The sequence below is a fragment of the Cyanistes caeruleus genome, chromosome 3, assembly GCF_971803275.1.
Source record: "Cyanistes caeruleus chromosome 3, bCyaCae1.hap1.1, whole genome shotgun sequence".
Taxonomy (NCBI): Eukaryota; Metazoa; Chordata; class Aves; order Passeriformes; family Paridae; genus Cyanistes; species Cyanistes caeruleus.
In genome coordinates this window covers 114396242-114422365 of record NC_141703.1, presented here as the reverse complement: position 1 = coordinate 114422365, position 26124 = coordinate 114396242, and the positions used below count along the sequence as shown (strand labels likewise).

The window sequence follows — 26124 nt, the reverse complement described above, 5'->3', positions numbered from 1 at the left end:
CTGAATACATTATTTTTTGGTGACACACCAGTCTGAGCTCTGAGTATTCTAAGTAATCCTTTATTTCAAACAGTTGAGTGACTGGAGCTGGAATCTTAGCAGCCAGTAAAGCAATCCTCAATTTCACTCGTGTAATTTTCCTGCTCCAGAAGTTCTCAAGCTGGATTAACTACCATTCCAAAGAGCTCCTTTCCCTCCTCTGGAAGGAAAAAAACCACTTTAAAATATGATGTAAAACTCGATCTGCTTCCCCTGCAGCCACACAGGAAAAAGCCCAATTATCCCCCAGGCCCGGCAGGTGGGAATTATGAGACACACAGGAAATGTCACTGCGTGTCCACAAGGTTTATGAGGCACAAAAGCAACGGCCAGAAGGATCTAAAAATCATGGGGAACTGGGACAGAGCTCTCACAGCCATGTATCTCACATGTACCAAATATTTCAGGTGGCTGCCTTTTGAAGCATTTTCTTCCAGCGTTAATTAGCACACACGTTAATTGGAAGCCAAAGCTTTTGCCGTAAGAAAACTGGGTCGAATTCTTTCCACTATTTATTTTTCCTTATACAAGCACATACAGCAGTTGGAAGTGGATGCCCAGGGCTGAAGGGAACATGCTCAGGGCTGATGGGGGATTCTCAGGGATGGGGATGCTGAGGAATGGGGATGCTGAGGAATGGGGATGCTGAGGAATGGGGATGCTCAGGGATAGGGATGCTGAGGAATGGGGATGTTCAGGGAGGGGGATGTTGAGGAATGGGGATGCTGAGGAATGGGGATGCTGAGGGATGGGGATGCTGAGGGATGGGGATGCTGAGGGATGGGGATGCTGAGGGATGGGGGTGCTCAGGGATGGGGATGCTCAGGGATGGGGATGCTCGGGGATAGGGATGCTGAGGAATGGGGATGTTCAGGGAGGGGGATGTTGAGGAATGGGGATGCTGAGGAATGGGGATGCTGAGGAATGGGGATGCTCGGGGATGGGAATTCTCGGGGATGGGATGCCCAGGGGTGAAGGATGGATGCCCAGGGCAGAGGGAGGGATACCCAGGAGTGAAAGGCGGAAGCCCGGGGCCGACGGGGCGCTGCACGGGGGCCCGGCCGGGGCAGGGAACGCTCCGGGCGGCTCAGGAGCCCCGCGCACCGTACCTTGTCCAGGAGCCCGTTCCGGCCGCTTTTGGCCGCCATCTTCTCGCCGTCTCCGCCCCCGACCCGCCCGCGCCACCTGGGCGTCTCTGATTGGTGGTGCGAGAGGAAGTCCGCCCCCCCCGGCGCCGCGCGGCACGCTGGGAAATGCAGTCCGTCCCGCCCGCCACCCTTATGACGTGGAGAAGGTTCTTCGCATCATGGAATCGCAGGATTTGGGTTGGGAGCGACCTTAAAACGCATCCAGTTTCACTTCAGGTTGTTCCAAACCCCGTCCGACCTCAAAAGGGTCTGTCCAGTCCTGGCACAGCTGCCCAGGGCAGCGGTGGAGTCCCCATCCCTGGAGGGATTTAAAGCCGTGTGGATGTGTCACTTGGGGACGTGGGTTAGTAGTGGCCTTGCAGTGCTGGGGGACTCGATGACCTTGGAGGCCTTTTCCAGCCCTAACTATTCCACAGTTCTATGATCTCCAACACGGTACAGCAGCCCTGCTGTGTGGCCGAGCCGTGTGAGGAGGATGTTGCTTATTCCTCCTTAACTAGACCCTTTGTGTACAGCTTGGCCCCAGCTGCCAAGCCAAAGAACCCTGTTCTCCACTGCAGGAGGTGCGATGCTAAGCTGGATGGCCATTTGGACTGATCCAATTTAGCTGTTTTGATGCAGGATTATCAGTTTCATGTTAAAAGAATCAATAACAGCCCCAGTCTCCTGGCAGATGCACCTCCCTATAGCGAGAGCAAATGATGGGTTTTCACCTGTCTTTGCTCGAGTCTGTTATTAACGAACCTCTTTGTACCTTTGTTCCTTTTGGTGGGAATTGGGTCTGGCTTGTTGCCCTGGCTGTGCCGGGACATTCCCGGAGGAAACGGCACATTGTCCTCAGTGCTGGGGAGAGCAGAGGGGGTGGGAGTGGAGCAGACACAAGTCCTTGAGCAGCCTTTGGCAGCATTCCCGGTCACACGGAGGTGCCAGCAGAGCTGGAAGCGGAGAAAGGACAGCCTGAGTCTGTCCTGCTGCAAATGCCAGGGATCCAGACAGGATGGGCGAGCAGCACCTGCCTCTCCCTGCCCACATGGAAAGCACAGGCATGTTCCAGCAGGAGAGGGCTCAGCTCTGCCACACGGACACTGCTGGGCTCCCTGGGATCTACAGCTGGATTAACCCCAGCCCAAACCCAGCTGTTGGGAGATCAGCCTTGGACTAAAACGGGTTTATCCCGAGAGGAAGTGTAACTTGGGTCTCTGAGCTTTTTCAACCACATGATTTCGTGATTCTGCAATTACTCCACAACCTCTTTCAGATGGAGGTAAGTGTCACCTATCTGGGACAAGCAGCAGTAGGATCCTGCTTGTTTCCAAGCACAGCAAGAAGCAGGGAGTTTCACTGTCAGAATCTGGTTTTATTCTGTTTGAACCTCGGCCTTTGCCCTGCAGTTCAGGTCCCGGTTGCTGTTAAAACAAACACTGTTATTTGTACACATTTGTTGGCATATTTCTGGTTTGTGACAATTGTTTCACAAGCAGGATTTACTCTGTTTCGAACAACAGAAGCCACAACATGACAGATGCCTGCATGTCATTCCACTCACACATTTCACACATGCAAATCAGTGGTCCTTTGGTGCCTTCCATCGCTTTGTAACACATTCAGGTGAAGCCACGGGGGTTCAGTGGGGACCAGAATGACCGTGAGAGTCTGTGGCCAGCCAGTGCTGTGCTGGCGAGTGGAGAACACGAAAGCACAACGATTTAAAGCGTTACTGGAGAAAAAGTGTAGCGACATCGAGATTGGTTTTGAACAGTTCGACAGCAAATCCCAAGGAAACCAGGCACACCCCCCCCCCACCCCCGTCCGTGCCCAGCTGAAGGTTTTCCCGTTTGCATAGTGAGGAGCTAACTCCAGAGGGGATGGAGTTCCACAGACACGGGGAGGGGACAGGGCGGTGCACGCAGGGATCATCCCCGCTCCGTGCTGCGCTTCCATCCCCGGGACATCCCGTGGGGCTCCACCACGGACAGTGGGAGTTTCTGTCCCGCGTCCCCCACTGAGCGAGAGGGTCTGGGCTCTCCCGAAACGCTTCCCCTCGTGTGTGGGACGAGCTCTTTGCCAACCTTCTGCTGGCCAGCTGGCAGACAGGACAGGCCCAGGAGGAGCTCTGCCCTCGGAGCATTGCTAAAGGCTTGTTTTCTAAAATCAGTGAGAGTCTTTAAGGCTTCAACCTCCCCCTTTGCTTTCACTGAGAAAATACGAAGAAGCGTTTGCTCAAGCTATACACTTCATGACTGCTGTGCACTGCAGGTACAATAGCATTGGAAGAGAAATACTGACAATATAGAACAACGTCATACAATCACCTGGCGTGATCCCTTTTGGCACTTTTCCTTCATTTATCTCATCTCGCTGACTCCAAACACGGACCTTTCTGTACGCCTTTTCCCGGCCAGAGAGCTCCAGAGGGTCAGAAAGCAGCTTTCTGGGAGTCGGTGGCATCTTTGGCAGACACAGTCCTTCTGTCACGGAACCAACCCCAGCCCCTCTGGATTGGACAGCTTCACATTTTGGGAGGATGCTCGCATGCCCGTCCCACAGCCAGCAAGGAATGCCTTCATCCAAGGGGGAAGGCAGCTGAGGGTTACAAAGGACTTTTAGAGAAGTGTGAATAAATACTTGGTTTCATCTTGTGCTGCATCCACCATTCAGTAGGAGGTATTTTCCTTCTCAGCTGGCACAATTTCTGGTAAAGGTCGTGTCATTCCTGACCTTTACAGGGGAGAGGCTGGGCATTCCTGCCCTTTTGAGTGTAATTATTTACAATTTTTGTTGTTTTGTGCAAGCTTACACAAACTTCTAGAGTGTTAAATTAATAAAACATTCATCCTGGCTTTGCATCGCCGCCACCCTTCCACGACATGATTGTGATTCCACATCCAAAGGTCTCCTTGAACGCAGATGCCATGGCCTGTGCGTGATGCTTGGGGAGCTGGGATCTCTATTTTGGGGGCAGCTGGGAGCGTGAGAGGTCCCATGAAGCTTGTTTTTGGCTGGGGACAAGCTCCAGTCCAGGCACTGCCTCCTTCACTTCTGCCCAGCTTGGATTTGGGACCAGGAAATTAACGCACAAACCCCTCAGTATTTCCAGAATCTTTTCAAAGGAAGGTATTTAAGACACTGGCCTAGTGCATTGGGCTGTGAAATCTGTTTTAAGAGGGGAAAGAAAAGATACATTCAGCGTGTAAATCTATTTTTCTTGTGGTGTAAGCAGCCCAGGCCCAGCTGAACCCCCACAAACACCACGAGAAAAAAGGAACCTGTGTAGGGAAGTCTGTTTGAGGCTCCAGGGATGAGCTGCAGAAAAGGGGGCCTGTAAAAATAATTCTAAATCTAAATGCACCTGGGAAGTGCATATTGCAGCTCAAAATGTTGGGAAAAACAGCATGGATTCTGAGTTAAAGCTGTGGTGTTCCCTCCTGAGCTCCAAGGGCAGATCCAGGCCATCACTACTTCTCTCTGTGCCGTTCTTCTAGGTCCAGTCAAGGCTCTAATTCCTTAATTTCCTTCTAATTCACATCTGGACAGAGGAGCAGGTTTTGGTTTGGGTCCAAAGCGCCCCTTCAAGCAGCACCTGCCGAGGCTGCGGCGCAGGAGGGCCCGGAGTGCCGGGAAGGCAGAGCAGGCCTGGTCTCACCAGCCCCAGGTACAACTTCAACCATCCAGTAGTTTGTGTGGCAAGGAGATACAGAGATAGAGATATATATTATGGAATCACTGCTATAAGATTTCTCAAAACAAAAGTGTCAATCTGCTGAAATATAGTATTTAAAATATATAAATTTTACCCAATAAAATATAGGATTTATTTTTTTCTTTTTTCTTTTCTGTTGGTTTTTTTGTTTTGTTTTTTTTTTTTAAATCCAGTTCGATTAAGGGAAAAAAAAAAGCCTGCCAGGGCCCTTGCAGTTCCTGTTTTCTTTTTGACTGTTTAAGATGGAGGGTGAAAATTCAACCATTTTTAGATAGAGGAAATTGGGCAATGCAGCTGTCTTTTTATGTGCATTTATGTGCATTGGCTGCCCTCCCTTCACAAGATCCATAGGGAAGTTTGCCCCTGCACTGTGCTCATCCCAAAAACACCCCTGCCCCAGACAAAGGTCCCCATGGCCTCAGGGTCCCAGTGAATACTCTGCAAGGCAGCAACTGGAAGTTGGAAGGGTACCTTCTGAGCCATGTTACTGGAAATAATCCATGAAATTAATCCATGGAAGAGGGTTATAAACTCTCAGAGGGCAGCCTGGCACATCTGGGCAGAGAACACATGCTCCACCAAGCCCAGGCTCTGAGCCAGCTATGCTTCAGCCTCAGCTTCATGCCTGGAAGTTTTTAGTGTATCGCTCACCTGAGCTTTCTTACTGGTTTGAGCCTGAAGGCAGGAAGGTGGAGCAGGGGCAGGGCAGCCCTTGGGACAGCTGGGCTCCCGTCCCATCTCGGCTGCCTGGAGAGCACAGCAACGTGCTGGATCTCTTGGATGCTCCTCTGGAACACGCAAGGACAGGCCTTAGGTGTGCTGAGAGCTCTCAGCTGAGCAAGGGACGTGGCAGCTGGGAGAATGTCCTTCCAGAAACTCCCTGGCCAGCATCTCCCTTTCTTGAACACTATAGGGAAAAGCAGGAAACCCTCTTGGTTTGGAAAAGACATGCACTGGGAGAAAAGCTCACAGTGCTCAGCGTGTTGCTCCAGCTGGGCTCTCTCCCCTGTCATGAACATGAAATTACAAATTCCTACCATTTTTTTCAGTAAAATCCTTATTTTATGTCTTTTCACTGCATTTGGCTTTCTGCTTCAAGAAAGTGATGAATGATCTGTACTGCTGCTGCAGACAGTGAGATACATTCATTCGGAAGTGCTAGGGGGGACTCTGTTTAGGACTCCCCAGAAGAAATACAGAGCACAGATAAGAGGCTGACCCCACAACCAGAGGCAGCCTGAGGGAGAAAATGGGGCAGGCAGAAAGGAGAAGACTCTCAGACAATTTCCATGAGCAGAGCTCAGATTTCCCTTGGCAAGGGATGGTCCTCATACCCCATGGTCACAACACTCCTAGCTGGGGACCCCAGGTGTGCCAGGCTGTGTGTGGAGGCCTTGCAGTGTATTCACAGGGATGACAGACAATTCCTTCAGACCAAAGGACCAGAGAGGACCGGAGGACTTTTTTTCTCATTCTCTCTCTCTTTTTGTTTTTTTAAATCTGAAAGGACGCTGGCTTTTCTCTGAACTGGACCTAGAAATGTCTTACCACCGAAACAGAAAAACAATTGCGTGGGTGGAACTAGGGCAAAAAATAGTTTTCCTATAAGATAATCTGATAAATCTCATTGTCCTCTAGAAAGGCAACATCATCCAGCAGTGCTACTTGGCACCCAGAGTGCTCTTGGACCGCAGCAGATACCGATCCACACGGACTTTCCGCCTATCCACTGTCCTGTTCTCGCTGTCGAAAATCCGCTGCAGGTGCAGGGCCAACCTCCTGTCCTCCTCCTCTTGCTGGAGCTTCTGCTCCACGTCCCGAACCTCCGGAGGCAGGCCCACCTCCCCTGCCACGTGCCTCAGTCTTTTGACGGAGCCGTTGTGCTCCAAGTGCTTTGTTTTGCAGCGTCTCTTGCGGCCCCGTCGCAGCAGCGGCGGCTGTTCCCCGATGATGTTCCCCACAGAATTGCAGGTGCTGTTCTGTACGTTGATCAACTCGCTGTTGTTCAGGTACTTCAGCTGCTTTTTCCCCGATGGCTTGATGGGGACTCCGAGCGTGCTGCTGTCAGGCAGCGATGCGCTGACACCCATGAGTCTTCTGCTCAGCATTTTTGGGCCTAGACTAAGGCAGGATTTGTCCGTGAATGTATTCACTTTTAGATCAGGGACTTCAGCCACTCGTGTGTTTAGGGAGGTTATGTTTAGGGAGGTTACATTTGATCTCACATCTGGTTCAGCAGCACTGTCATCAGTGGTTAAGGCCTGTGAACCTCTGTTCTTCTCACTCCCTCTTCCCAGCTTCATTTCACTGACGGAAGGGAAGAAATCCAGCTCAGGGCGAGGCTCTCCTGTTGCGTCAGGTGGACTGTGATCATCCTGCACTTGTGGCTGCTCCTTAGTGCAACTGTTGGAGCTGGTGATATCAGGAACCACAATGTCTTCCCCAGGCTCTGAAGCCAAGGATGTAAGGGTTGCTTTAGAGAGAGTCTTTTTGATCTGACGCTCCTGAAATATCTGCTCCCATTTTTTCAGTATTCTAGGACTGGCCTCATAGGTTGTTGGCTTCTGCAGGCTCCGGTTCAGGTTTCTGGGGGTGGATTTGATGATGAGGGGGCTCAGGACTCTGCCGTCGGGAAGCCTCTTTGGGGGAGTGCATGGGGAGCAGACGATAGGCTTGAAGTGGTTGAGCTCCTCCGAGATGCTGTCGTTGCTCTCGGGGCTGATGGATCGCTCCGGCCTGTGCAGGGCTGACAGGGAGGACACGGCGTTGAGGACCAGGCGCTTCTCGGCCGTCAGGTCCGGGGCGGACAGGCAGCGGTTGTTCTGCGTGGACGACAGCACCCCGAGCAGCGGCGTCGACGCGCCTGTGGTGGGCAGCACCTGCAAGGCAAGGCAGCACAGCTGGGAGAGGAGCTCACGGGGCTGCACGACAAGCATGCTAGAGGAGACCGGGAGAATGGATGGCTGCCATGCATAGCCGTCCCCGACAGCCTCTGCTGGTCACAGCACCTTCCACAGCTGATGTGGACGTGAGCTGGACACTCTGGGGTCCAGCAAAATCTGGGTGTCAAATTTATTTCGGTCTAAGAGCTGCTCTTGCCACTCCAATGGCAAAATCACACAATCACAGGATGTTTTGGGTGAGGAGTGACTTTAAAGACCATCTCATTCCACCCTTTTCCATGGGCAGGGACACCTTCCACTAGACCAGATTCCTACAAGCCCTATCCAACCTGGCCTTGAAATATGTTTTCTCTTTACCTGGATAAATCTGCCTGTTTAGTGGTGTTAGGCTGATGGCTGGACTAGATGACCTTAAAGGTCTCTTCTAACATGGAGCATTCTGTGATTAAGAGCAACATTTCTTGTCTTCTCTAAGACAGTCCCTGAATGCTGCTACACTTGGTCATAATCCTGGCACAAATGAAGCAGAGAGGAAACAACACACACAACTGCAAATGGTCTTATTCTTAGCACCGAGGTGAAATATTTTTATCCAGCAGCTAGTGTGTACAATAACAGCCTTTTCCTGCTTAGTCTGAAAGGTTTTTTCTACTCACCTATTTTGAGGTCAAAATAAGTTTTGGAATACTGGAACTCTAACTGGTCACATCCATAAGGCATCCTCTTAAAAAAGAAGAAAGTCCTTGGAAGGAAGGTAAGTTATGGATCTTTGCTTTGGGCTCAGTCCAGCTTCTATCAGCTCAGATGGCAGATTGCACAGGTTTCTGTTCCTCATGGGATCTCTGGATCTGAACCCTCTCTTTCTCCATCAGGGATGAAACCGATCCCAAGAAGGAGAGGCGTCAGCACGAGGAGGTAGAACATCCTAGCAAGAGCAGCTGGGTGGCTGCCCCATCCCTGGAAGTGTCTAAGGCCAGGTTGGATGGGGCTTGGAGCAACCTGGGACAGTGCAAGGTCTCCCTGCCCAGGGCATGGGATTGGATGAACTTCAAGCTCCCTTCCAACCCAAACTACTCTATGATCCTATGAAGACTTTGGATCTTCTATAGTATGGAAGTGCCAATGTACCCTGATCCTGATGTCAGGAAAACAATGAGTTTTGCTCTATTTAAACAGCTTTGGAGAGAAAGGGAGAGAGGATTATTTTCCTAAACTTCTAAAAGATTTTTCTTTACCTGGCTGGGAATTCAGCCTTGAACACAAAAGGAATCACAAAACAAAAGCTTGATGAGAACCCTTTCAACTTCCAATTAACCTCCAGTGCTACACAAGAACCCTGACACCTGTCAGCTTTTCTGTTTAGTAATTCCTAACCCATCAGGTTTTATTGGGAGCCACAAGGAAGCGATTTGCCCCGTGGCAATAATACAGCACCACAAAGCCCATATTTTATAACTCCAGATTACAGGTGCTGCGTAACCTCAGATAAGAACATTTACACACAGGAACCTGTTTCCAGACACTGCCTGTACCTTTGTTTTGATGGCTGGGGCTGATCTCTGCCTGCTCTTGGATCTCTCCTGAATGGTGTCATTGCAGCTCTGACTCCTCTCCACCTTGGAGATTAAATTCCTGAAAAGCAGATGGGTGAGAAGAGGTTCGTGACCTTAGGAACAACCAGCTCAACAGCCCTGGCAGTTGCTACCTGTGGGAGAGGCATCAGCACCTGGCTGGCAGAGATACGTTCCATGCCCTTGGGAAAGGGGATCCAGGAATCCTGGATTTGCAGCAGAGCCCTGGTCTGCGTTCACAGGCTCCACACTGAACACATGGACACCTCTGTCCATGGCTCATACAGAACTGAGGTCAGTGCCAATGAGGGAGCTGGGAGAACCCTTTTGCTTCTCATGTGGAAACACACCTGGTTATTCAGCTGTTCGTGGCTGATGCTATTCCTTCATATCTGTGCTGGAGAAGGAACCAGCACTCTTGAGTTCATCCGACAGAATTCTGATTTCTGACTAATGGTTTAAATCTACAGGCAATTATTTTTCTCCTTCATGGGATGAACATTAACTTCCTTAACTTCCAGGTAGGAAGTAATCAGACAGACACCACGTTCTACCAATGAGTCTACTCTAAAATTCCAGAAAAAAATTCCCTTATTTTAGATTGGAACCACCATTTGAATTAGAGCATTTAATGTGTGTTTAAAACATGTCGGAAGAACATCTTTAAAGGACATTAAAAATTCTCAGCATCTTACCCTGAAAGGAGAGCAAAGGAGTAGGCACTGGTCTTGGAAACAAAAGCTGACCGATGTGTTTGCTTGCCCTGGAATGGTTCTTCATTCTCGGAATCCGAGAGATGTTCAGGAAACTGAAGTCAATCAAGGAAGAGTTAGCTGACATGTACAACAAAAAGAGTAACTTGGAAAATAAAGCTCTTTCTTGCAGAAGTGTTAAAGATCCCCAAATCCCCCATTTCTGATTATACTGAGAGGACATAAGGCATAAATAATACAAAAATAAGCACATAGCTTCTATATATAGTTGTTACTCATCAAATAAAGGTGATTTATTCATCAGAAAATGTGGGAAATTCTACAATACAGGTTACTACAGGGTGTTGGTTACTCAGCCCCCATGGGTCAGGCTATCAAATGGAAATTTTAAGAGCACTTCCTGCAGAGTCTCCCAAATGAAATGGGAAACAGGCAGAAGTCAGCAGGAATAACGTGTTGAACTTCAGTTGTACAACTTCACTGCAGAAGATTCATGGAGAAATGTTCATGGAAATGCACACAAGCCTGAAGACCAAGGATATCCCCAAAGCTGATGGGATCTGCTGTGTTAGGAAGAGTCACACAGTAGAGGGCAAAAAGGGGGACAGAAACCTCTAGAAGAACATCTGCAGTCATAACAGACCTTAGAAGACACTCATTAACAAGGATCTTTATAATCTACCAGCTCATAGCCTTCATAAATTGTAAAAACTCAATCGAGGAATCCTGGAAAGCCAAAGAATGAAAATTTTGATATGTGGGCAGGAAGGAGAAGCATGAGCTTACTTACACAGTCTTGGTTCCCTTTCAGAACTACAGATTCATCCTTTTTCTGCTGTTCCTCCATTTTTCTTTTCCCTACGTCCATGTCATCTAGAATGAACTTGTGAATCAGATCCTCAGATGTCTTTTCTTCTTGTAGCTTCTCTTCTCTCAGCTGGAAATAATGACAAAAGAGGTTAAGTAGTTATAATTTCATAAGTGCTACACTTACAGATTGGCAAGACTGAGAGTTTGGTCACATCGTTTCATTTTGTGCCTTCATTTCTCTACTCCAGAATAGAGCCATTGCCTCTCTCACACAATAATGTGAAGATTGGTTTGCTTCTGTATCACATTTGTGTTTTATACACAAGTATCATGGATTTTATCTTCTTTGCAAAACAACAAAGGCACCATGAGGCCCAAGGCTGGACAAAGACTTGTCTGCCACTGTATTTTCTAAAATAGAGTGACAAAAGCTTTTCTCTACTTGTAGGTGATCTTACTACATATAAAAATGTGCAAAACTAGTTTCAAACAAGCTGTGATATTTCAGTTTTAGCCTTCTGACGGCCTGACATGCTCCACACACAATTTGGCAGACACATAACCAGCATTACCTAAAATAAAAGGTGAGATGCAGCAATTCCCATGTGGAAAGCAACACAAGAGATGAAATCCCATTGTTCCACCAGTGTGTTGGGATGAAGAGGATCCAGAGAGACCCCCTTAGCCCTGACAGCTGACTCCAGGCTCCAAGCTCGAATTCAGTATCAAGCACAGAGAAGTGTAAGGGAATGCCAGGATCTGGGACACAAGGTACATGGACTCTGATGGGCTGCCTGTCCTGCTGCACTGTTTTGCCCCCCACCTAAGAAATCAAACTCCCCTTTTCTGCCAGGACTTTTTTTTTTTTTTTCAGACTTGCTATCAAAACCAACAAGACCCCTTTTCTCCTCCTTTACACCACCTTTTCCTGATGAACAGGCTTGACAGAACACACTTCAGATAACACCACCTGACTGTCCCTGCCCAGGGTAACCAGCTCCCTTCTCCCTCCATCAGCCAGACATTTTCCCAGCTTGTGTCTTGCCTCTTACTCAACTTAGACACAGCCCAGGAATAGTCTAATGTATCTGTATATAGAACAGATCCTCCCTCCTTCCTCCATCCACTCTCCATGCAGAAGTTATCCGGACCTTTGACTGACACATCTTCATCCTGCTCATGAAACCCAGCACTATGAATTCAGATCCCTGGGCTTTTCCTCATATTTGGGCATAGGCATCTCAGGTGTTTAAGAAGCTCCCTAACTTAAAAAGGCAGTGGGGAATGATGCAACAACTCCTCTTTCTTCCAAAAACATTTAGTATTTTTCTTCTCTGCTGGAGGAGGGGAAACCCCCAAAAGTATGGACGTAAGGATAACAAAGAAAACAGACTTCACAAGGCATTACAGGGAAAGCACATTGTGATTTTCAAATTGGGAAGGACCTGAATCCTACTGAATCCAAGCCCCCACAGATAAGGAAGAGAAAAACAAGGAGGAAAACAAGGAGGAAACAAGGCAGAAACCAGGAAAAACTCCACTGTTTGGCTGATTGTGGGTGTTCAGCAAATATTTTCGAAGACTGGCTTGACTCCCTGCTTAGAGTTGTTTTAAGATGTATCTTTAAATTCCTCATCTATTAATAATCTCAAGCAATAACTACAACAGTGTCTGACTAACATAGATTGTGACCACATGATGCAGACATGATGAACAGCCTGCTCTAAGTCAACAGCATTTCTGCCTTTTTTGAAGCATCTGAAAAACAAATTTGCACCAGGTTTATGATAAAGATTTTTTTTTTTCTTTTTGGACTGGTTGAAATATTACCCAGCACTCGTGTCCCTCCTTTATTTCTCATGTGGAAGGAAGATACTCGCTTTTACGACTAAATTATAAAAATTGTAAAATCAAAAGACACAGGAATATGTAACAATACACAGGAATATTTAAAGATTTTGAGGAAATCTGTGGCACAATCAGTGTGAGGTGGCAAGCCAAGCTTTGCTGACAGTGAAATCAAAAAGGCAACAGCAGGATCCTAATCCTAATTAATGGGATACAAAAGAGAATTTACATCCAAAATTAAGGTTGCAAACAAAATCAAACTCTAACAATAAAATCTGCACTAATTACAGAAATAATAATTTGAAATAGCCTTAATGTAAACTGTCTCCCAGAGAATTTCCTTCCAGACATGGCAATGCTGTGCTGGGGCAGGAGGACAAGAAACTGAAACAATGTAGAGTGAAACATGTACCCTGGGAGAAGGACCTCATGTTATCTGAGTAGCATCTCTGAAACACTGGATGCAGGACCAACAGCTGCTGTGAACAGCACAGTTATCAGAAAATACATTTTAGTCCTTTTGGATACCGCAGCTGTAGGGGGAAAAAAAATGCCATACAAGCAATGAGTAATTGTTCACTCAAGAAACGCCCATTTCAGGACCATCATTCTTGACACTAGCATTTATTTCCAAAAGTTTGGCAAACTCACGTTTGGTATCTTCTCTTCTCTCCACAAACTGTCCAGGTTTGCTGCCTCCCGGAGCCTGCTCCGTCTGCCCTGGCTCGGGGAAGCTGCATGTCAGCACATGCCTCAGGTAGGAGTTTCCCCTCCCACTGTGTGTGCTTACAAGCAACAGACTTGCTTGTGACAGAAAGACAGCTGGACAGGATGAGTTAGGGTTTTAGTACACAGAAATGACAGCCTCCTCTGGATAAACATAAAATGCAAGAGAACCAAGGGTACAAAAAAGGAAAGCCCAATCTCGCTATCCTGCACAGACAGCAAATGTTTATCTCATTCTGAAAGCCAGTTGAGAAAATTTAGCGAAGAGATAATCCACGTCAAATAAAATTTCTTCAGTACATAGTTATGGTATCACTTTGTTTTCAACTGCAAAAAGCAGGGAAGTGGGTCAAGAGCTCAGATATATAAAACAACTCACACCTGGGAGATGTAAAAAGGTTTGGAAATGCTCCAAGAGGAAAGCCCAGGTTATCCCCATTCCGCAGGCAGGGAAGCTGAGATGAAACACAGTCATATACAAGTTCAGATTCCCAAACCCGAGTTCCTGTCTCCTCCTGCCTAATTCAGAAGTTCAGAGATACCAAGAAACTCCTGGTAAGTAGCAACTGTTACAATTTTGCTTCCCTACAACTTCCTGACAGGAGGCTAGATCAGTCGGTCTCTCATCCCAGGTAACAAGTGACAGGACAAGAAGTAACAGTGTCAGGTTGTACCAGGGGAAGTTTAGGCTGGGTATCAGGGTAAATTTCTTCCCTAAAGGGGTAGCCAGTCATTGAGCCAGCTGCTCAGGGCAGTGGTGGAGTCCCCATTCCTGAAGGGATTTAAAAGCCATATGGATGCAGCACAGGGGACATGGGATAGTGGTGGCCTTGGCAGTGAGGGAGTGACTCCATCTCCAAGGGCTTTTCCCATCTAAATAATTCTCTGATTCTATTCTGATTCTATGAATAATATGACTACATCATCAGCTGTCATTTCACCAGCAAAATTTCACTGCCATTTCCTCCTAGATGACGATTCACAGAATCTCCTCCCACACGGCTCTTTCAGCTGAGCTGCACAAAAATGCAAGTTTTATCTGGCAGGGAGCAGCAGCCTGAACAAGAACAAGACAAAAAAAAAAAATGCCCAAATGCCAGAAACATGGTAAAGTATTTCCTTCTAACTGGAAGGGAAAGATGAAGTGTTGGCACTGGACTGAACATGGTATCTTTCTGCTGAAGTCAAGCTGTAGATGTAAAAAACTTCTCAGCTGCAGCCCGACCATGCTGCAAATGTGCTTCCTTAAACTTGATAGAGAATTGTTGCTGAAAATGCCACAAGTCCCACGACTTTGCACACTAAGTGTCCCTGCTTTCCTGTCAAGGCACCTCAGTTGGAGAAGAACTTGCAATTCCCATGATCAGTTAATGAAATAGTCAGCCAAAGCTATCTTAGTAACCTGCAGTGACACAGCCCAACAGTGTCACTGCTAATTCCATACACGAAGAAGCAGGAGGGAAGACCCTTCCACACTTTTTAACTGTCTCCTTGCACATATGCATTTCCCAGACTAGTTACTTATCTGAAATATCACCCATTTTTCTACTCAGACAAGGCTGTTTTTCTAACTCTATCAGCCTTTTTACGCTTGTTGAGATCTACAAGTGAAAGCCCAAAGAAAATTCTTCAACAGTGAAAAACCCCTCAGGTTACTTTTACCCAGCAGGTAAAATAATCAGTGAGGAGTTGGATCCATCTCAAGGGAAAACAAGATCAAAAAGATCAAAAATCTAAAAAAATATTTTCATGGCCTTTAATTCCAAACTAGCTGAAAAACCTTTATTCTTGTATCTTTTTTTTCCTGGTCTTTAAACCACATTTTATTCTTGGCTAAAAAGAAATAGAAAGCTCTGGTTTGGAAGTTTGTTTTTGAGGAGAAGGAGACGCCTTATGCTGCAAAAGCCTTTATGGAATTACATCTACAACTGAACAGTCACTCCATAGAAGGTACATTTCCGTGTTCTGGAAGGCAAACTAAGACAGCAAAATTTGGCTTCTACATGCTCACTTACAACCATTTCTCGAACTGGCTGAACAGTATAGAGAGAATAAATGACTTTTGTTACAGAACAGGAAAAAAGAACTCTTCAGGTTTCCCTACAGGTAGGATGGCATTCCTGCAGGAAATCCAAGTTATTCTGGAAGGAAAACACAAGTATCCAAAATACTCACCTTCCTTAGCTGGCTTTCATATTCTTCTCGGAGTTCTCCTGTTTTGCTTAATTTAATGGGTGCTCTGAATATAAAGTCTGGAAAGAAAAGGGGAAAGAAAGGAAATACTTTTTAGTGCAGGATAATTGGTGTTGGCCATTATTTCCCAAAAAGGGCGAGATCTCCACAGGCTACAAAAGAGCTTCTGCAGCACTTTTTTCAACTCCAGATGTTTATATTCTGCCACTGCTATCATAGCTCTGTTTAAGATACAGAAACATCAGGAGGAGGATGTCCAAGTAATCCCACTTTGCACTTCCCAAGTTTCCTTTGAGATTCTCAAGAGTCCAACAAGCAGTTAAGCAATCAAGGAGCATTGGGAGGATGTAAACACAGGGGTGAAGTAACAGCCTGGAGATGTCACAGGGAATATGAGTCCTGGGAATAAACCCAGGCTTTAGGCACAGGGAATTTGAGTCCCAGGAATAAAGCCAGGATTTAGGTGCCTGCTGCAGCCAGACAACCCAGGTGCACAGGCAGCACAGCTCCCCAAATTCACACCCCTGCCCTTCTGCCACTGATGCCAATGCATCAAGAATGCTCCCTGTTTTCTTGAGAATGCCTCCTCCACACCCCCTTCCAGCCGCCCGCAACGCTGCCCCATGGATCCAGAGCAAGCACAGCCATTCCCTGCTTGCAGTGCACTTCCCTACATCAGTGTTTTGAAACCAAGTGGGCAGAATGCTCTGTCTGGCAGAAATTCCCTGTCCTGCTCCCACTTCCTCCCTTTCCCCTCGGGAATTCAGAAACCAAAAGCATACTGGCCCAGGGTTATAGTTTAACTTCCATCCCTGAAGTCTGCTATTCCCAAAGGTGACCCGTGCTTCTATCAGCCTCAAAGCGCCCTCCCACTTCTGTGCAGTGCAAGTCTGGGCAAGTTGCACTTCAGTTGGAGGAGCCTGGAGGGAAAAGGGAACAACCAGAACAAAAGACAAGCAGAAACCCTGGACAACCATCCTGGCTCAATCCGTATCAGTATTCTGGCAGGGTGCAGCACAGTTCATCATCCCAACATGCTACGGTCAGGATGGAACACGTTCGAGCAAGGAGGAAACATCAGGGGTACTTCCTTTTTCCACCCTGCTAAAATGGAAGGATATAAACCAACAGCTCCACCACATGTTTTCACAGAATCCCAAGATTATTTAGGCTGGGAAAGATGTCTGAGACGACTGAGTCCTATCTGTGACCGATCCCACCTTGTCACTCAGCCCAGAGCACTGAGTGCCCCATCCAGTTGTTCCTTGGACACCTCCAGGGGTGGAGACTGCACCACGTCCCTAGGCAGCCCCAGCCAATGCCAATGCCTGACCACCCTTTCAGTGAAGAAATTCCTCCTGCTTCCCAAAGCGAACCTCCCCTGGCACAGCTTGAAACTGTTTCCTCTTGCCCTGTCCCTGTTCCCTGGCAGCAGGGCCCAAAATCCCCCCAGCTGCCCCCTCCTATCAGGGAGCTGTGGAGAAACAGAAGGTCCCCCCGAGCTTCCTTTTCTCTAGGCTGAGTCCCCTCACAGAATTCCCTTATGTAGGAAGTGTTTCTATTTGGCTCAAAATTAAAGGTATATGGTAGGGCGGGTGAATCAAACCCACCCAGTGACCAGCTGCCGACTGTTTTGCCAGGCATCCTCTGGATCACAGTCACATTGTCCCTGGGAACAGGGCACCCTCCGGGTGCCCAAACATGCCATTTACAGACTGATGAAATGCCGTTACCACCTGTCCTGCTTTCCCCTGGTTTCCCCTTTCAAAGTTCCTAGGGACCCTGTAACTTCAGTCCCTCCCGCCGGCGAGGGTCAGAGCAAATTCCATAGGCTCCGGAGCTCTAAAGAGACAACACTGCCAATGCCAGAGCTGCACAAATCACAAAGCATTTCTTTAATACTTGCTTTGGAGGGAGAAAAATAATCTCATGTAAGCAAACATTAAACATATAGATTATAAGGCCTTTCTTCTCATCAAAAAGCTGCTATTTCCTCTTATTCACGTGCCTGCACGAGCCAGGTTTGTTTTTAAGGGAAAACATCCCAAGTGTCCCTCCCTACACATGTGATAAAAATCCCAGGCGATGTTGATGCTGGGGAGGCCAGGCTGCATTCCTTGCTCCTGCTTCTGCGCCCACAACCGGCCATGCTGGAAACCTTCCACCGGCTTCCCAAAATGTTTTTTCAATTGTGTCCTTGAGCGGTTCCAGTTCTTTTTGAACCTTATCAAGCTGAATTTCCACTGAGACAGTCCCAAGAGCAGCAGCAATCTGTAACTTGCCCGCAGCAAACTTCAATTACTTCTCAATGTTTAAGGCTTGTCTCCAGAGCTAAAAAGGTGGAGTTTTCTCCTCCAGGACACAAGCTAACCCGAGGGAAACATGCACCAGAAAGATGAGCCACGTCAACTCTCTCATTTCTCACTTGGGTTCAGCAAGCCAGAAGAAATTTTAAATAATGGAATAACATTTATATGTAAGCTGTGGTGGCTGAGCTAAAGGAGTCCAACACCAGGTGGAAGCAACTTTATTAATAATATCTTTATGGGCCAACTTGTATATTTTTACAGATGGGTCTAAAAGAGATGAGACCCCAAATTTCCAGCTCTGTATAGAAGAGATGAGAATAAAAATGTATGCAAAGATGTATATCTGCATTTCACAGAAACACAGAATGGGTCTTGCCGGAAGTGACTGCTGTGGGCCACCTGGTGCCACCTCCCTGCTCAAGCAGAGCCATCCCAGAGCACAGGATTGTGTCCAGAGGGTTCTGGAATATTTCCAGTCTGGGCAGCCTGTTTAGTGCTTGGTCATTGCACAGGAAAGAAGTTCTGCCTCATGTTCAGCTGGAACTCCCTGAGCTCAGTCCCTGCTCTGGTGCCACTGCTGGGCCCCAGAGCAGAGCCCAGGCCCTGCTCTGCCCCTCCCTGCACCCAGGGACACCCAGGGCTGAGAGCCCCTCTCAGCTGGGACTCCTCTCTGGGCTGAACAGCCCCAGCTCCCTCAGCCTTTCCAGGACACAGAGATGCTCCAGTCCCTCCTCATTCTCACAGTCTATGCTGGCCCTGCTCCAGGAGCTTCCTGTCCCTGCTGAGCTGGACACAGCACCCCAGAGGTGCCTCCCAGGACTGAGCAGAGGGGCAGCATCCCCTCTGCTGACAGGGCAGAAGGGCGCTGCACCCAAGGATGTTTCTGCTGGCACATAACCATTCCAAGTGGAACCAGCCCAGTCCTCACACTGGGAGGAAGACAAGATGACTATGTCAAGAAGACACATGTCTTTCTCTGGCACACCTCCCCGTGCCAATTCTGGATGTTCAGGCCCAGGACAAGGCTGCTCAGCTGCTTCAATGTGTGCCGCAGCCTAGGACAACAACAAAGTAGGCAAAACCATGGAAGAAAAGGCTTTTTACTTGATTTTACAGCAAACCTCCTGCTTGCCCTTCCTCTCGAGTGATCTGTGGGTCAAGAGAACTGGTTTCTGAATGAAGCTGACTCTGAAGGGCTGCTGGGAGTGCTGCTGCTGCTGGGATGCTCTTTCCAAGCCTGGCGAGAGCACCGAAACAGTCGCAGTGGCAGGATCAAACCTGGCACCCTGTTTTTTATGCTGGCAGACAAGAGTTGCATCCTATTGTGCTCAGTCTTGGGAAAAACAACTGATTTCTGTACTATGATTTCTGTACTACTTTTGAGAGGACAAAAGATTTTCTAATTATTTAACACAGATTTTCCTTATAAGAGGCATCTAACTTGCAGCCTCAATCTCCTTGGAAGAGTCCATCCTTTCCACGCCAGCTCAGAAGTGTGTCTTACACACTTTCTCCGTGGAGCTGCGCTCCTGACCAGCACATTTTATATTTACTGGCAAAAGACTCAGAAACCTCCATCTGGTGAATTTAGCAACACGGGCTGATTAAAAGTAAAGCTGAACTTGATTCAGAACCCTTTGGTTCCCTGTCTGTCGTTCAGAGGCTCCTGGGTTCTGCCAAACCGATGCCATCAGGCAAATCGCAGCTCTGCCACCAGCAGCAATGAATCCCCCTCACCCCCAGCTTCCATGGAAACTTTCAGCAGGCTTTGCAGCTTCTGCCTCCCTTGAGGTCTTCACTACTTTTCCTTTTAACTCCTGGCAGTTAACACTTGCAGCTGAAGATGAAATCTTAAATGTTTTCAAAACACAAAACAAGAAGTTAGGAATTTTCTGACCCTAGCACAGGTGTAACCACTACTCAATTGGAAAAACTATTTCCCAAGAGTTAATGATCCACTGCCATGCCTCTCACTGACCACTGGGGTCTGGTCTTAATCATTCTCTTCATTAATGGTCTGAATGGCAGATTAAAAATCATTTATGTATTGTGGAGGGCTGGAGAGAGGACAACGAGGAAGAGATGGAGGTGCAAGCCCTCTGACATCCTCACGGCACAATTACTGCCCCCAGAGAGGCACTGTATCCTATCTTCCTAGGAAATCTTAAATTTAACCCATCCCACCAGCAATACAGCCCTGTGACAAGGAGGAAAAGAAAGAGATGGTGTCAGTTTTAATCAGTTCGATGTGGGGAGGAAATCACTCCTTTTCCCGAGACAGGGAAAGGCTTCTTTGGGATTGCCACTTCCAAACTTGTAGCACTGTGGTCTTGAGACAAAAAAAAACCAACTAGTGACAGGCTACAGAAACAACAGAAATGACAGGAACTTCAGGAGTCACCAGGAAATGCTCAAGAACTAGACTGGTTTGGTCCAGCGGGGAAAGGGGAAAACCACTGCCAAAAAAAGACTGGGAGGAAGGAGGGGGAAGTCATTTTACAAGTCTGGCAAAAACACACCACCTCTCTTACACGAGCATCAGTTATTGAATGTTGTGCATTGCTTCTAGGCAGAGGAGAAACAAAAGAAATCTGATTCTCTGAAATGAGAATGTACTTATTTTCTCACAAATCAGGCTGAGCACCTTGCCACAAACATTTCTGTTCCTTCTCCTTGGCCAACTGAATCCTCAAACACACACCCGCAGTCTCCAAGCCTCCCATCTGCTGCTCCTCTCTGCGTTCCAAGAATTTCACCAAGCAACTGTTTTAATATAAGAAACCTCACTCAGCAAAGCACTGCAGCCAGCACTGCATCTTTAGCTCAAAGTCTGGCCTTGCACCAGCATCCAGGGTGCCTTCCCAGGTGCTCTGTGGAACCTGGAGATGGCCACAGAGAGGATATGGGACCCGTGGGCCACCTGCATCCTTCTGGAGCAGCAGCTGGGGCCAGGCTGAAGGCAGCAGGGCAGCTCCTAGGGAATCAGACGCCCAGGAACTCTCAGGCAAACCCAGCCCATGCCAAGACACAACACAGGCAGCGAGTGTGTGTCTCTGCTGATTTCTATCCAGTTTGGTTTTTTTTTACAAGTGTCGTGACAAAGACTTTGACTTTAACTCCATTTGGACACCTAGTGCAGAATCCCCAGCCTCAGCCAAGGTCAAATGTCACCCATCCCTTCAGACAGGGCAAGGAGGAGGAATGACAGGATCAGCCCCATCTTGATTCCTGGGGAGCAGCTACTCCTGGAAACCACTTCTAAACAAGGATAAGGTGCTTGGGAGGTAGGCTGCTGGATTTAAGGAAAGGAAAGCAGGCTTAGCCAATGATTTCCAGGGTGAGATGGCTGGCTCAGTGGATGAGCACAGAGCAGAAGATGTTGGAAGGGTCTGTATAGATCCTCTAATTCCACCCCTTGCCATGGGCCTTCCATTATCACAGCTTGCTCCATCCAACCTGGCCTTGGACACTTCCAGGGATGGGGGAGCCACAGCTTCCCTGGGCAGCCTGTGCCAGGGCCTTAGCACCTTTAAAGGGAAGAATTTCATCCCAGTATTGCATCCAAACCTGCCCTCTGGCAGTGAGAAGCCATTCCTCTTTGTCCCGCACACATCTCACACAACTCAGGGCAAGCTGAGAATTAAAATTAATTCTACTTAAAAAAGCCTGACTAAGACACTGCACAAGCATTCCCGCAGCATGGCTGGATACTCTCATCCAAGCTCACCTGGACCACGCCAAGTCCATTAAAGCATGACTGACACCACTGCCCTGGAGCAGAGACTGACTCCAGGAGTTCCTCCCATTCCTCCTCCAGAGGAAGCACTGCCAGCGCTTCAGCTCAGCTCCCTCTGGACAGCCCATCTGTTCATTGATTCAGCAAATCCTTCCGTGTGAAGGCTTCCTAAATCTCTTCCAGGTTAGTGGGGTTAGTTCAAACCACCAATTAAAGCTGTTTAAGCTCATCCTGCCAATTCTTCCCACAGCCAATTAGAGGGTGCTGACACAAGCATGAACCGGGAGACCAGAAACACGCTTGGAAAGGAACGGGTTGGGCTAAAAGGATGTTTATCTGTAGCTTAAATCCTTGTTTGCTCTACAGGGTTCCCCCCAGCACCTGCTGTGTTGCTGAAGTGGGCACTGATGCAACACCTCTCCAGCCAACAGATCACAGTGCATCCCGAGTTCTGACAGCAGCAAGGTGGGCATCTCCAGCAGCTCCCACTGGGAAAGAGCAAGCCACTGTCTCAGACGAGGATTTCTTTTCATGGGAACACAGGGAACAGTTTTCTACGAGTTGAGGAAGGCATCTAGCTTTGGAGGCAGGGAGGAAATGTGCAACAAAAAGCCACGAACACAGGGATGATGGACTTTTTTTATGTCAACACGGGACTGGGACTTCCCATGGTGCAAAACCCTTCCTGTCTTGATGCAGTACAAACCCGCCCAACTCCTGGCAGCACTGTTGGAACAGTGCACTTCTGGGGCAAGATTATCACAAAAACACCTGAGGAAGTGGGGAAACATCCCCCCAGCCAAGCATCCCTTCCGAGGGAGGAGATCCATCCCCTCCATCTCCCGATGTCACAGTGCAGGGCCGCTCACCCCAATGCCCCGTCCCCAGCTCGGCCCTGCAAGACCCGGGCTGAGTCCCCCCTAAACTCATCGCTCCTCCCGCCACGGCCGCACCCCTCAGGCTGAGCCCCCCGAACTCATCGCGCCTCCCGCCACGGCCCCGCCCCCTCCGAGGCCCCGCCCCCTCCCCGCGCCCCCCCGCCCCTCCCGCTCTAGGATGGGGGGGCGCAGGTGCCGCCGCCGCCGCCGCACCTTGGTCCTGCGGCCGCTGCTCCCCGCCTGCTGCTCCGGCGGCCGTGGTGGCTGCGGGCTCGGCCTGCTGCCGCCGGGCCCGTGTGGAGAGGCGGCTGCGGCACAGCGGGCAGCAGAGGCCCGGGCCCTGCAGGCAGCGCTGGAAGCAGGCGAGGCAGAGCGAGTGGCGGCAGGGCGGCGTCACCGCCTCCACCAGCGCCTGCCGGCACACCGGGCACTCAGCCACCGACAGCACCACCGCGTCCTGCTCCTCCTCGGCTGCAGGCCGGCCCCGCCGCCTCCGCCCCCGCACCGCGGCCCGGCCGCCGGCACCCGCCGCCGCCGCCGCCGCCATCTTCCCACACTTTGAAGGGCCGCGGCGGCCACGCCTACCCGCATAATTCATGAGGGGACGCCCCCCGCGCGGTTCATATTAATGAGCGCCGCGCGCCGCTCCCGCCTCCGCCTAGGTCACGCCCCTCATGAATATTCATTACTGGTACAGACGGCGGGGCCACGTGCGAGTTCCCCCGCTCTTTGTCGGGACCGGGACCGGGACCGGGACGGGGACAGCCGGCTGTTAAGGGCAAACTATGGAATCACAGATTGTTTGGGTTGGAAGAACCCTAAGGATCATTCAGTGCCAGCCTTGCCATGGGCAGGGACACCTTCTACTGTCCCAGGTTCCTCCAAGCCCCAGTGTCCAGCCTGGCCTTGGGCACTGCCAGGGATCCAGGGGCAGCCACAGCTGCTCTGGGCACCTGTGCCACGGCTTTTCCATCCTCGCAGGGAGCAATTCCTTCCTAATATCCGATCCATCCCTGCGCTCTGGCAGTGGGAAGCCATTCCCTGTGTCCTGTCCCTCCATCCTTTGTCCCAAGTCCCTCTCCAGCTCTCCTGGAGCACCTTCAAGCACTGGAAGGGGCTCTGAGCTCTCCCTGGAGCCTTCTCCTCTCCAGGTGAGCACCCCTAGCTCTGCCAGCCCGTGACTGTAGTGGGTCGCTGGTCTCTCTCCGTCCTTATCCTGACCCATGAGCCTTCTGTTCAGTCTTCCCCCCTCTGTCCATCTGAGGAGGGGAGTGATGGAGCAGCTTTGGTGGGCACTCAGTGTCCAGCCAGAGTTAAACCACCATGGATGGTGACTCAGAGCAATCCAGAGGAGGCAGAGCCTCTGCACCAGTTGCTATGGAAATCTCTTGCACTTCTCTTCTGCTTTTCATCTCTTTACTGGGGCACCAAACCAATCTGTCTTCTCATCATATTTTAGCACCCTCTCTGATGAAGCCTCTCAGCTACATTGGGTTGGCAGAAGAGAAAATGTGGCTGCAGAGACAGAGGTGAAGCCTTATACCTTTGAGCCTCCCCGAGGAGGCTCCTCTCATGCATGAGAGGCTCCTCAACCATGCGTGGTTAGAGAGAGGAAGGGATGTTCCATGCCCAAGAAACGGCCTCTGCACGTGTGCCAGGAACTTGCTGGGGGATATCATTAACTTTCCATCTCACCCACACTTCTATCTTTAGTTTTCTCTGCCTGTTGAATGACTAAAAGGATACCAGCATGTGGATCCCTGCTGTTGTGGGCTCCATGAAATGTCAGTTGACAAAAAAGTTACTTCTTGTGAAACAAAAAACTCCTACTGACTTTATTAAGATGAATTATGGCAGTGGTTTGGGACTGGACTTAATCCAGCAATCTGGATTAAGTGTGTCTGTCCCGTAGATGCTGCTGCTGGCCAGAGTCAGATAGAGTGTGTTATTTCCTGGCTCCCCACAGAGCTGCTGCTCCCCAGGATCAGCCTGACCTGGGAGCTGGGCACTGGGGAGCCCTTGGGGAGGGACAGGGAATATGGGAACAGGAGACTCTCCCCCACCAAAGCTGCTTGGAGGACAAAGGGCTGTGAAGAGCTTTAGCTCTCTGCAGAGTCCTAGGCACATCGGATTTGGAAAAGGATCTCTGCCAGTTGTTCTCCAAAATTGCTTCTGCACATCCAGCCTGCCTTGGACAGAACTTGGTTTCTGTGTCTCCAGCTCGTCTTCCAACCCAAAGCCCCACAAAGGGCAATGGTTTTACACTGCCAGAGGGTAGGGTTAGATGGAATCCTGGGAAGAAATATTTTACAATAAGAGTAATAAAAAAATGGCCCAGATTGTCCAGAGAAGCTGTGGCTGTCCCATCCCTGAAAGCATTCAAGATCAGGTAGTGGAAGGTGTCCCTGCCCACAGCAGGGGGTGGCACTGCATGAGCTGTAAGGTTCTTTCCACTCCAAAGCCCTCTGTGGTTCTGTAGTTCAGGATGTGCGGAGCTCAGGGCTGGCCTGCAGAGGGAATCCTAAGCCCGTGCAAGGCTCCAGCCTCAAATCCTACCATCCCCAGCCAAAACATCAGCCTTTCCCAGCCTGCCAGGGAACGTTTCTCAACTCTCCCGAGGAGCTGGCAGGGTTTTGCCACTGCCGTTTCTCTTCACGGTCCTCCCAGCGATGATGTCGGCCCTAGAGGGCAGATACCTTCCATGGGGTGTGGGTGGGATGTGTTGTGGTGCATATGGGAGATACAGACAGGCCCATGGCACTGTGCTCTCCCATTTTTCCTCTCTATCCTTCCCCCTTGCTTTATTCAGCCTTTTTTCACCCCTGCTTTTTACTTGGTTTCTGATCTCCATCCCCGGAGGAGAATCTCTTACCCTCTGTCCTCTCTGTATCACCGGATTGCACTGATTATAGACTATTTATTTGGGTTTGTGCTTGGCAACACGCTCAGACTCTAAAAAAAATGACCAGATTTCCCATTCCAGGCTGGACTACGTGCTTCCATGGATAAATTATCTTCTTAAGCCTCATGGGGTCACTGACTGCCTTAAACCCTCTAAAAGGTGTGGCTTCAGAGCTCTTCAAAGCCCACCAGCTCTCCAGTGAGGTGGAGTTTCACACATTGGAAAGAACTCCATGGGAAACATGGATGTTCTGATGAACACCTCTCAAACACCTTCAGGAGACCTCCATAAGGAGCTGCTGCCAGCATTAATCACCCAACAGGATAGGAGCAGGGAATTATGGACTGCTTTGGGTGGGGACAGTAAAGCTCATCTCATTCTGACCCCCTTGATGTGGGCAGGGTACTTCAGAGTGCTGCAGGTTTCCAGCTCCATTGCCTACAGCTGACAGCCCTCTCATGTGCGTTTCTCCTTGCCCACGCTGGATCAAATGCCAGGGATGAAGGGCTACAAATTTCCAAGGAGGAAAGCCAGCTCCCAGCTCACACTCCTGCCACAAGGCTCGCAAAGTAGAGCAGTTTTACTCTACTCAGCAGTTTGCAGGAGATTCTGTTTTCATTCTCATTAAAAAAAAAAAAATTAAAAAAA

The 26124-nt window shown here is 49.2% G+C and overlaps 2 protein-coding genes across 3 annotated transcripts in view; both read right to left on the bottom strand.

The window, feature by feature from the left end:
- Window positions 1-3840, bottom strand: part of SPCS2 (signal peptidase complex subunit 2) — a 7167-nt gene extending 3327 nt beyond the window's left edge. The window contains exon 1 of the mRNA XM_023945655.2: window positions 1149-3840. Within this exon, the coding sequence (XP_023801423.1) occupies window positions 1149-1187 (39 nt within the window). The 5' untranslated portion in view covers window positions 1188-3840. The remainder of the gene's footprint in view (window positions 1-1148) is intronic.
- RNF169 (ring finger protein 169) lies at window positions 2524-26124 on the bottom strand. 2 transcript variants are annotated; one of them, XM_086883696.1, is made up of 6 exons: window positions 22788-26124; window positions 15634-15710; window positions 10865-11011; window positions 10057-10169; window positions 9323-9422; window positions 2524-7766 (listed from the first exon to the last, which is right to left on the bottom strand). In XM_086883696.1, exons 1-6 carry the CDS (start codon window positions 23170-23172, stop codon window positions 6549-6551), a joined length of 2040 nt encoding a protein of 679 aa, XP_086739822.1. In that variant the 5' UTR covers window positions 23173-26124; the 3' UTR covers window positions 2524-6548. The 2 variants fall into 2 exon arrangements, with proteins under 2 accessions (XP_086739822.1, XP_023801405.1); XM_023945637.2 differs by lacking the exons at window positions 15634-15710; window positions 22788-26124 and adding an exon at window positions 13384-13796 and having other exon boundaries at window positions 4976-7766.